Genomic DNA, 12,387 nt, shown 5'->3' with positions numbered 1-12,387 from the left:
GGGAAGAATGAAGGGGGGGAAATCGGAGGGGGAGATGAACCATGAGAGATGATGGACTCTGAGAAACAAACTGAGGGTTCTACAGGGGAGGGGGGTGGGAGGATGGGTTAGCCCGGTGAAGGGTATTAAAGAGGGCACGTTCTGCATGGAGCACTGGGTGTTATGCACAAACAATGAATTATGGAACACTATATCAAAAACTAATGATGTAATGTATGGTGATTAACATAACAATAAAAAATTAAAAAAAAAAAGAAGGGGCTGCTTACAATTCAGGCTCTACCCCTGACTATGGCTGTATCTGTGATCTTGAGCAGGTAACATGGCTACTCTCTGAACCTTATTTTCCCCAACTGACAATGGGACAGTGATATCTGCTTTTAGAATCTGTTTTTAAAATCAGGATGATACAGCTGAGACATCTAGCACCATGCCTGACTCCCCAAGAACATTGGTTGGAATGAGTCCCAGAATCAACCATATGACCATGAGCTTGACTTGAAGGGCAGGGAGAGCTCACCAGGTGTTAAGGGAATCAAAGAAAGCCTCACAAAGAGGGGGTATTTAAAGACTGGTGGGCTGGGATTTAAAGATGGGGAGAAGGAAATGGGAGCAGAATGTGGGGAGAGGTATCTCCTTGAAAGAAAGAAAGGTCACTAGCGAAGGACAGAGGTAGGAAAGACAGGTGGCACATTCAGTGAGTAGACATGTCTGGACAGAAGAGAGGGTTACAGTGGGAATGGAAGGATGTGTGTCAGCAGAGGCCACAGAGAGCCTGGGATGGCCACCTAGGCGCAGAGGACATCAGGACTCACCAGGGCATAGAGATGACCTTGCTTCACCCTGCATTTTACAGGTGAGGAGATCGAGACAGAAAACTTGCCCGAGGCCATGTGGATAATAAGTCTCTTGGGTGACAGCCTCATGTTAGTGATTTTCTAACAGAGCTTTAGAACCTTAAGTTCCATTAAGAGGCCTCAGCGGCCAGCATAGGGTAAGGGGGAGAGGGAGTTAGGACGACTAACCATGTGAATATACTAGGTGGTTGTATGAGCATTATAATTGGACTTTTTTTAAAAAAAAGATTATCATAATTACAAAAAAGAAGGAAAAAAATCTACTTTGCTATAGCATGTTGTTTTTTGTTCTTTTAGTTTTGGGATTTTGTGGGGGAGGGGGTTTGGTAGAGCCTTTGAAGATTTTCAAGTAGGAAGGCAAGACAAGTAAAGGAGTGTTTAAAAACACATAGACTGGATATTCTTAAAATAGGTAAAAGCAAGAGATCCCTGTAAATTAGTTGTTAATGGAGGTCAGGTCCTGCCAGAGCCTTCTGGAAAATCACTGCATTTCACTGTGGTTCTTGTTTCAGAGACCCACGGTGTCCTTATGACATCCTATAGCTAGCACTTTCCAAAGAGACATCTAGCTGGGGTAAGAAAAAGTAGTAACCACTGCAGGCATTTGGGACCCGTCGCTTCCCCAGGTCTTGTGTTTAGACTCTGTTCCGTACTGCTCTTGACTTGCTGTGTTTGAGTTTGAAGAGTTTCCAAGTTTCTTTCCTGTCTTGGCCAATGTTCAGTTTGACTTCATGGGGGAAAGTAATGGGAGAGGGGACAGCACACACACACACAAACATACACAAATATATATATATATATATATATATATATATATATATGTAACAAGTCAGAAAATATTAAAGATTATTTGAATTAAATATTATTTTACAAGCAGATTTGCAGATGCCTTGTCCAAAGCGGACTCTCGGTGACTGGTTTATATTATCCCTGAAGTGAGATTTTCTTCATAGCAGAACTGTTCTACTTAGAAGGTAGCTTTATCAGAAATCAAACTCGATTAATGGGCAGTCAACTAAGCAACAAATGATCCACTTATTCTGTTGTTGGGTTTTACAGACCAGGAATCAGTGCATACGTGTGTCTGTGTGTGTGTGTGTGTGTGTAGTTATATCATCCCCCCCACAGAACAGCCCCGCACGAAGGACACTTCACTCACTTTACATGTGAGGACGCTGTGAGTCAGAGTCCTGTAACCTGACAGAAGTCCTACATAACACCGGGCAAGGCTGATTTCAAACCGGGTCTATACCCCTTGAAAGACAGCATTTCTAGGGCAAAGAGCAAGGAAGCAAAAGCCCAGATTCTGGAATATTCAGAAGGCTCATTTGAGGGAGAATGTTGTCACCAGTGTGACTTGAGGCAACAGTTGATACTGGTAAGTACAAAAATAAGGTTAGAAAAGCAAGTGTCAAATCACTGGGCCTTTAACTTTGTGGAGTCAAATTCCTTTGGCTCTAGGTTAAGAAATGCAACCTCGTCTGAGGCTGACCGGCTAGTCCCTTGAGAAGTAACTGCTCCCTTTCTGCTCTTGCTCAGCTCTTTGTGAGGGAACCTGAAAAGAGGCTGGGAGTGAGGGGAGACATCCGCCAGCACCCTTTGTTTCGGGAGATCAACTGGGAAGAGCTTGAACGAAAGGAGATTGACCCACCATTCCGGCCTAAAGTGGTAAGGACCCACCAGGACCATTTGCTCCCCACCATTCCCGCTTTGCTTCTCCCCCCACCCAGGGTTGCCTGCCTGCCCCTCACCCCTGCCTGAGCCCCAGCTTCCCTCCTGGGTTCAGTTCTTGGAGGAAAGTGCTTCCTTAATTATAATTCAGATTATCTGGCTGGTGGGGGGGTGGGGTGCAAGGGGATGTTACTCTTGTTTGCAATATCTAACCTCTGTGATGAAATCATGTGCCTGCATGAAAATGAATTGCTGGGCGTCCATGCATCAGACTTAACACGCATGTGCCAGGTGACTCTCAGATAAGATATGGAGCCTTTGCACGGGGTACATACCTGCTCCATGGTCACTCTCCATGTCAGGGGTTTTGGAGCCATCTTTTCCATGATATTAATTCGAGTTTGCCTGACATTTGTAATTCATTCACATTAACTATATTCCCTAATGGTGATTGTTACATGTTCTTCTGTTTAAGGAAGAAGTCAGTTGGGGCCTTAGGAAAAGACAGGTCTCTAAATTCCCATGTGTATGCTCCCTAGCAAAAGTCACTAACCTCCATAAGGAAAGGCAGAACGACCTGGCCACATGCAGAACGGGCCACCATAAAGTGAAGACAAAAGTAAAGCATGGTTAGGATGAAAAAGCTCTGCAGACAGATGTTGAGAATGGTGCATGCATGTAATGCCACTGAACCATACTCCTAAAAATGGTTGAAATGGTCACTTTTATGTTAGGTACATTTTTACTACAATTTTTGTAAGAAATAATTTTTTTTAAAGTGGTAGGTTTGCCAGCTTTACCCATTTCTGGTGATTACTGGGAAAAAAGTAGTAATGACCTAGGTAGATATAAACCATCTCTACTGTCTCTTTGCATGGAGATGGCACAGGCTCATGGATTCCAAGGCAGAGTGCTTCACTCTAGAAAAGAGCTACTCCTATTAGTCAGGATAGTAGATGGCCAGAAGCAGCAAGTATTTTCCCAGGGTTAGCAGAGTTAGTCTCAACATTTGTCCCAAGCTCTGGGGACACTCTAAGGCTTCTACAGGCTGGCCTCTAGCACTATTATTTGTGACAGTGCCATGCCTAATTGATGAGTTAATAATTTGTGACAAAATGCATTTTTACCTTGTTTTAGGCTCATCAGAACAATGTGATTTATGTCTCAACTTCCATGGTACATTACAATCAACTTGATATTGTCCACCTAAAAATCAGACTTTTGATCTACACGTTCCCTACAGGACAATTCTCGATTCTGCCAGTAGGAAGGAATTTCCCTCACGTGTTGTCTAAAGAGCTATTTGTAGGCAGAGGCCACAGGCCATTGGCCTCACCAGCCTAGGAGTCCCCTTGAGGGTAGGAAGAGTCTGACTCTTAGTTATGCTCATATATACAAGGGTGACATTTGATAATCTTAAAAAAATCGAATTGTACACCATACAAAGGAGTATTTATAAATAGGTGTTTGTTTTTACATTCTTTTTTTCCTCATGGGCACCAATGGACCAGGTGGCTTGAGGGGAGCTAGTCCCAACCTGCCTGTGGAAGACAGTCCAAGATGGCTAATAATAAAATTAACATGGGTAGAGGAACCAACAGTAGTGAAGGATATTGATATAAGAACAGGAACATATTATCTGCAGAACTCCTGCCCTTGTCTCCCACCCTTCCTCCCTTCCCTCCCCCCTTCCCCACACTGTCCCCTGAAGACCGAAAGGCTACAGGTCAAATTTAGGCTCACCACTGTTTCAAAGGTTGCCAGTCCTGTTTCCTGTAAACTATTAACCAGAAGCAGGAGATCCTATCTGAATGTATATAGTGAAGTTCCTTTACGTGAATTTAATTGTACTGTTGCTAAGCGAATGCCTCAGGATCTTGGGAATGTTCCATAAATCCACATATGACCATCTCTAAGTATTACTTGTTTACCGGCAATGCCCACTTTGTCATACAACGACTGTAGCCTAGATAACAGAAATGAAGATATTAATTCAGTGGCTGATTTTCTTCCCTTTTTCCCTCTCCTCCCTTAAACTCTGATCAAGAAATCACCGTATGACTGTAGCAATTTCGACAAAGAATTCTTAAATGAGAAACCCCGGCTGTCGTTTGCAGACAGAGCCCTGATCAACAGTATGGACCAGAACATGTTCAGAAACTTTTCCTTCATTAACCCAGGGATGGAGAGGTTGATATCCTGAAGGGACCTCTCCTGACACACGAGGGAATTTGCCTTGTGTCTGTGAACTGGTCCAAGTGATGCTCCTTAGATTCCTTTTCACCTTGGGAAAGAAAAGAAACACTCAATAATACAGGCTGAGACCTTTTAGCTCCTCACTGACTTTGTATCTGCAGCAGAAGCCAACTCCACTTCACTAATAACCACGCCCTTCGGTGCCTCCTGTCCTCTCCTGGGGTCACTCTTGAAGCTGGGTCATTACTAACCATAGTTACTTACTGGCACGACGGTTCTCCTCTGCACTGTGAAAAGACCTGAAAAGTTAATACTGCCCTAAATTGTGGCTCTTCCCGTGGGCACCAACGGCTGATCAATGACCTGAGGGGCACAGAGAGCACAGACTTCTCAAGACTGAAACAGCACGACGCCGGGTGCAGGAGCGGACTTCATTCAGCTGCATATAAGTAACCACTAACGCGTTTTGTTCTGTTCACATCGGTAGAAGTGTAAATGGTGGCAGGGGCAGGCCTGGATAGGTTTTTGTGGGAATTCTTCACAATAAACATAGCTTGTAACTTGAGATTTACAAATCCATTCATTCTGATTAGCCATGAAATTCTCGGGAAAGAAAAAAATGGAAAGTAAGAAGAGCTCATGTCCTTGAGATGGAGGGTTTAATAAAACACCTACTGTGGCTATCATGTCAACATAGAATCATTTAGTCCTGCCAATAGAACCACCCCATCCACCCATTCTCAGTTAATTTCAGTATCAGTGGAAGTCACTCATTACCATCCTCTTCATACTGTAACAAGAAAGTAAGTGCATAATTCTTCCAAGAGAAAAGAAAACCAATCTCTTAGTATACCCTTAAATTTGATTTGATGACTCATTTGTCTCCCTTTAGGCATTATTCAAGATAAAAGACCCACGCATGCTACTTGTAGCAGTCAATCTTGTTTAACTAGGATTCTAGCTATACATTTTTAAGTATCTGTGCTGTTTGTATATTTTGATAAAATATTGTGACTTAATGACAAAGAGGTGGATATGTAAAAATGGAATAAAAGAAAGAAAGAAAGATGTCTCCTATTAGTTTAATTCCCTACTTGTCCCCCCAAGATCTTGGGTTTTGTCATGGTTATCATCAAAATGTAGCTAGCATTGAGTTGATGTAAATTTTGGGAATCACTAAAAATCCCCAAATCGGTGAGAAACTCAGATAACATCTAAGTTACTGTTATGTTGCTCTTTCCCTTCACCACGAGATCTCTTGGGAGTGGTCCACGAGTGTTGCCTCTACTCCTCCAACACCCGAATTCAGCTCTGTCCTCTCACCTGTCCCCAGGTACTGCTTCCTCCCAGGACTACCTTCCAGCTAGTGCTTGTGGCATGCACGAGGTCCGCATCTACCTTTCTGCAGTTTTTAGACGAGGAAAGACCCTCCCTTCGACCTCAGCCCCATTAGACACTGTGACACAGCACTTTCCCCTTTTGCTCCCTCTACCTTTGACTGCCCCCTTGGCCAGCCCCTTTCCTCCTATCTCAAATCACTTCCAAGGCCCCTCTCCCCATCTTGTTTTCACTTTCTCTTGGTTCCTTCCCGTCACCTCATGCCTTCAAAGATCACTCAGTGTACATCATCTCCAATCCATATCTCCAGTTCTAATCTTGCTTCCAGGCTTCAGTCTCCATTGACTTGCTCTATCGTCTTACAACCTCCGTCTCTCTTGTGTTTCCTAACTCCGTTACTGTCACCATCCGTAGGTCCAGTCAACCAGGCTCAGAAACTCAGAGTCATTGCTGACTATCCCCTCTCCCTATTCTTTTTTTAACCAAATCCCCATGACTCTGCCTTTGTAGTATCTCCAAAAGACATACTCATCTCTACTTTGTCTCCTGCTAATCATGTCTGGATTAGTCTCCCCATCTTAAGTCTTTCTCCCCATTTTAATTCATGCATACAGCATACATTATAAACCATAGGGTGGAAATAACTTTTCCTCTGCCCTCTTATGTTAAGAACCTGGGGCCTGCTGATTAAATTGACAAAAGACATTAGCAAGAGAAGCATGCTTTTACTTACACATGCTATACACGTATATGTAGGAGTGCCCAGTGATGAGTAATTCAAAGGAGTGGTTAGAATTTGGGATTTAAATACCTAGCTTAGCAGGATAAAGTAGGGTGGGGGAGAGAAAAGGCTCCTATGGGAGGAACAAATAGGTTTCTTTAGGGAATGTAAATGGGGTTTCAGGAGAATAAACAGAAGATAAGAAAGTTTGTAATAATGTTTGCCTATGGAGGTATGAGTGGTCTTCCATCTTCTCAGGGCCATAACATTCCCCCAGAGAGAGGGATTTATGGTACGTAGGTTTACTCTTGGTCTCACTCCTACAAATAGACCCACCCTGAAGAAGAAATTTTTGGCAGTTCTCATTTCTCTGAAATTTCTGTTTTCAGTCAAATAAGGAAAGCTCCAAGAAGGCCTCTTTCTGCATCTGTTGAATCTCAAGTGTCTTTAACTTAAAATATTTATTATTTATGAAACATAAAAATATTATCTTCACAAATCAGTTTTTAATCCCATTACACTCATGTTCAAAACTCTGTAATCTTCACTGGCTAAAAAGCATTCAGGGCCACCCATTCTGTCCCCAACCTCTCTACCTGACTTCCCATTTCCACCCTTCACTCACCTGTGCTCTAGTCAATCTGAATTTCTTAGCACTGCCTATAAATTCCCACCATTTCCCACCTCTGGGACTCCCTGACACTAGTTTCTCTGCCTAGAATGCCCATTTCCACACATTCAACATCTTTCTGTATCTCAAGATCCAGTTCAGTTGACGCATCTGCCATAAAGTATCCCAATCCGGGGATATCCCATGAGCTGGTGTATCTCCTGCCTCTCTAAGCTCCCATCAGATTGTATTCCTCTGTCCTCTCATGGCACTCTATCAAGCTATGAAAGTGCGTAGTTTGCCTCCCTTTCTAGGCTGTAAATCCCTAAAGGTAGGATCTCAGTCCAGTTTGTCTTTATGCTTCCCACAGTTCCTTTGTACAGTTGGCCCTTAAACAATATGGGAGTTAGGGGCACTGACTCTTGCATGGTCAAAAATCCACATATAACTTTTGACTCCCTCAAAAATTAACTACTAATGAAATCTTGCCATTTGCAACGACATGGATGGAACTGGAGGGTGTTATGCTGAGCAAAATAAGTCAATCAGAGAAAGACATGTATCATATGACCTCACTGATATGAGGAATTCTTAATCTCAGGAAACAAACTGAGGGCTGCTGGAGTGGTGGGGGATGGGAGGGATGGGGTGGCTGGGTGATAGACATTGGGAGGGTATGTGCTACGGTGAGCGCTGTGAATTGTGTAAGACTGTTGAATCACAGACCTGTACCTCTGAAACAAATAATACATTATATGTTAAAAAAAAAGAAGATAGTAAGAAGGGAAAAATGAAGGAGGGGGGGAATTGGAGTGGGAGACGAACCATGAGAGACTATGGACTCTGAGAAACAAACTGAGGGTTCTAGAGGGGAGGGGGGGTGGGGGGATGGGTTAGCCTGGTGATGGGTATTAAAGAGGGCACGCTATGCATGGAGCACTGGGTGTTATATGCAAACAATGAATCATGGAACACTACATCAAAAACTAATGATGTAATGTATGGTGATTAACATAATAAAAAAAATTAACTACTAATAGCCTACTAGTAACCAGAAGGCTCACCCGTAACATGAGCAGTCAATTAACACATATTTGTATGTTGTGTATATTATATACTATATTCTTACAAAGAGTAAGCTAGAGTACAGAATATGTTAAGAAAATTATAAGGAAGGGAAAATACATTTACAGTACCATACTGTGAAAATCCATATATAAGTGGACACACACAGTGCAAACCTGTATTGTTCAGGAGTTAGCAGTGTATAAGTGCTTAAACAGAGTCATTGGACAAATGAGTAAATAAATGAATGCATGGAGAAGTGTTTGAATGGTGGCCCCTCAAAACATATATCCACCTGGAACCCTGGATTGTACAGATGGGCACTAAATCCCAATGTCAAGTGTCCTTACGAGAGACATACAGAGAAGAGAAGGCTGTGTGAAGAGGGAGACAGAGACTGGAGTGTTGTGGCTGCAAGCCAAGGAACACTGGGACCATCAGAAGCTGGAAGGGACCAAGAAGGACTGTCCCATAGAGCCTTCAGAGGGAGCATGGTCCCGCCAACACCTTGAGTTTGAACTTGGCCTCTAAAACTCTGAGGGAATGGATTTCTGTTGTTTTTAGGTCATCAGCTTGTGGTAACTTATTCTAGCAACCACAGGAAATACACACCATCAAAAGAAAGCAGCAGTTCACTAGGAAAGGATTATAGGGAGCTCTGTGTATCCCTGCCCACCCCGGCCACCACATATGCAAACAGGGGCATCTCATTCTACTTCTCCTATGACATAATGTCCCACACCACTCAACTTTTGTCCATATGAATTCCCTGAAATGGTTCTCACTCTTCCTTGCATTTTTCTCCTCTTACCTCATTTCTCTTGCCTGCTTTTCCCCTCACCTGCCTTCCTTATTAAGGAAGACTTTATTCAAGAGGGGGGGCATCACAATGGGTGTAGGGACTCCTGCAATGGGGTCTTGCAGGGGGGAGAGAGAGATTGGACTCGACTCCAAATACAGCATGGCAAAATGGGAGTTTATAGACAGTAGGTCAGTGAATGAAGGGAGTAAGAGGGTGTAAGAGAGATTCTGATGAAACCAACCTAACAGGATTCTTGTTGAAGGCAGGCCAGATGATCAGACATTACCTGGAGATAGTGAAAAATCAGGAACTCAATCAGATTAAACTGGTTAAACTGACTTGCTAGGATTTGTGCTAAAATTGGACAATGCAGACAAACACAGAAGCCCAAAAGTTACACCTTGTTGAAAAAGAATTCAGGGAGCCTGAACAGAGTCTGGTCAAGGAGTGACCAGCAAAGATCACAGTCTTAGCATTTTGAGGGCTTTGGGATTACAATTAGTTTAGCTTTCCTCTTGGTGCCAAAACTGCCTCCATATAGTCCTGAAAGGCTGTTGTCCTCCCTGCTGTGAACACACTTGTTGAAAAGAAATGCATTCCTTTGATCTCATTTGCACCCTGAGATGTGCTGGGTCTGTGAGGCCATGAGGTGTTGTAGAAAGATGGGAGGTGTGGGAGCCAGACAGACCTCAGTCCAAGTCCTAGCTCAGTCATGATAATACAGCATTGCAGAAGTCACTGACTTTCCTGGATGGGATTTTCTCACCTATAAAATGGAGCTCATTATCCACAGTGTATTAGGTTGTTATGAGAATAGGGATGTTCTGTCACAGTGTGGGGGACCTTAGTAGATGCTTCCTGAATGAGAGTTACTGTGTGATATTTTCAAGTTGATCATGAGCCTGCCAGAAGAATATCTATCTGTATGTATCTACCTACCTACCTATCTCTAGAGATAGACAGATATCTGCAGGCACACCTCAGATACTGTGGGTTCCTATGAATCATGAATGTTCTTAATAGCATCTAGAATGGTGACTCCTTTCCAGTAGGTTTTCAATGTACTTTGCTCAGGTCCATCAGAGGAATCACTATCTATGGCAGCCATATCCTTATGAAATGTATTCCTTAAATAAGACTTGAAAGTCAAAAAGACTCTTTGATCCATGGGCTGCAGAATGGATATTGTGATAGCAGGCATGAACACAATATTAATTTCATTGCCTATCTCCATCAGTGCTCTTGGGTAACCAGGTGCATTATCAATAAGCAGTCATATTTTGAAAGGCATATTTTTTTCTGACCATGAGGTCTCAACTGTAGGCTTAAAATAGTCAGTAAACCATGTTGTAAACAGATGTGCTGTCATCCAGGTTTGGTTATTACATTTATAGAGCACAGTCAGAGTAGATGTAGCATAATTCTTTTTTTTTTAATATATGAAGACATTTTGTTATTTTGCTATATAACATATTAGTGAATACACTCAATTGCATTTTCTCAAATGGCAAATGAGACATAAGATAACATCCTGTTGATTCCTGAAAACCTCAGTATCATCTGTCTTTTGGAGGATCCAGTTTCCTACGACATCTATGATACTGTCCACAAGGATACCAACGGTGCTTAGTAGTAAAGAACATTTTGCTAAGTTGTTCTATCATGGGTCCTTGCTCAAATTGCTCATTTTTTTCTTCTAATCTGGTTTTCAGCACTTGGTCATGTGTTTCTTCATTATTATGCACAGGATCTGGCCGAGGGATAGGTTTTGTATGTTCATATGGAATGTCCACAGAAGGGTGGTAGCATACTATTGTCCTGCCATCCGATGTCAAAGCAAGCTCTACTTTGCAATTATAGTCATCTGGTAGAGAAGAATACGTAGATTTATGACAAACACAATATAAAGCTCCGTTTTGAATTGGAAATGTTTCCAGATAGTTCTGTTTGATATCACCCATTTTACCCCTGCTAACGCCATGGTGAATCAAGATGCTTATTAGGTGGTGTGAAAGAAGATGATTTGAAGAGAAACTGATTTTAAAATCTTCTTCCAGGTATACCTATTTTCATCCCTGACAGCCGCTCACTGCGAGCCCACCATCTTACCTCAATCTAGATGTAGCATAATTCTTAAGGTTCCTGGGATTTTCAGAATGGCCAGTGAGCACTGGCTGCAACTTAAAGTCACCAGCTACATTAACCCCGAATAAGAGAATCAGCTTGTCCTTTGAAGCTTTGAAGCCAGGCATTGACTTCTCTAGCTATGAAAGTCCTAGACGGCATCCTCTTCCAATAGAAGGCTGTTTCATCTGCATTGCTAATCTGTTGTTTAGTATAGCTACCTTCATTATCTTAGCCAGATCTCTGGCATAACTTGCTGCTTCACCTTGCACCTTTATGTTATGGAGACGGCTTCTTTCCTTGAAGCACATGAACCAACCTCTGCTCGCTTCAAGCATTTCTTCTGCAGCTTCTTCACCTTTCTCAGCCTTCATGGAATTGAAGAGAGTCAGGGTCTTGCTCGGGATGAGGCTTTGGCTTACAGGAATGTTGTGGCTGGTTTGATCTTCTACCCAGGCCCCTAAAATTTTCTCCATATCAGCAGTAAGTCTGTTTTGCTTTCTTATCACTAATGTATTCATTGAAGTAGCACTTTTAGTTTCCTTCAAGAATTTTCCTTTGCATTCACAATTTGGCTAACTGTTTGGTGCGACAGGCCTAGCTTTCAGCCTGTCTTGGCGTTCAACACGGCTTCCACACTAAGTTTACTCATATCTAGCTTTTGATTTAAATGAGAGACATGTGACTTCATTTCCCTTGAAAAGTTAGAGGCCATTGTAGAGTTATTAACTGAACTAAATTCAACATTATTGTGTCTCATGGAATAGGAAGACCAGAGGGGACGGAGAGAGAGATGGGAGAGTGGCCAGTCAGTGGAGCAATCAAAACCTATACAACATTTATTAAGTTTGCCATCTTATACGGGTGCAGTTCATAGCTATAGTTATATCACAGATCACCATAACAAATTAAATGATAGTGAAAATTTTGTAATATTGCAAGAATTACCAAAATGTGACACACAGACACAAAGTGAGCAAAGGCTATTACTGTAGATGCAAGG

At 42.5% G+C, this 12,387-nt stretch overlaps 2 protein-coding genes across 2 annotated transcripts in view; one reads left to right on the top strand and one right to left on the bottom strand.

Moving 5' to 3' along the window:
- PRKCQ (protein kinase C theta) overlaps positions 1 to 5,760 on the top strand; it is a 189,108-nt gene extending 183,348 nt beyond the window's left edge. The window contains exons 17-18 of the mRNA XM_032425911.1: positions 2,397 to 2,525; positions 4,576 to 5,760. Coding sequence (XP_032281802.1) covers positions 2,397 to 2,525; positions 4,576 to 4,731 — 285 coding nt within the window. The 3' untranslated portion in view covers positions 4,732 to 5,760. The remainder of the gene's footprint in view (positions 1 to 2,396; positions 2,526 to 4,575) is intronic.
- A 5,056-nt stretch (positions 5,761 to 10,816) lies between these two features.
- Positions 10,817 to 11,342, bottom strand: LOC116645358 (39S ribosomal protein L42, mitochondrial-like). Its single transcript, XM_032425489.1, is given in 2 exon segments — positions 10,817 to 11,187; positions 11,190 to 11,342. Coding segments are annotated over 2 exon segments (423 nt in total). The 5' UTR covers positions 11,242 to 11,342.
- Positions 11,343 to 12,387: the final 1,045 nt, after the last annotated feature.

This window comes from Phoca vitulina, unplaced genomic scaffold (genome assembly GCF_004348235.1).
Source record: "Phoca vitulina isolate PV1807 unplaced genomic scaffold, GSC_HSeal_1.0 scaffold33, whole genome shotgun sequence".
Taxonomy (NCBI): Eukaryota; Metazoa; Chordata; class Mammalia; order Carnivora; family Phocidae; genus Phoca; species Phoca vitulina.
This window is presented reverse-complemented; position numbering and strand designations above follow the sequence as displayed.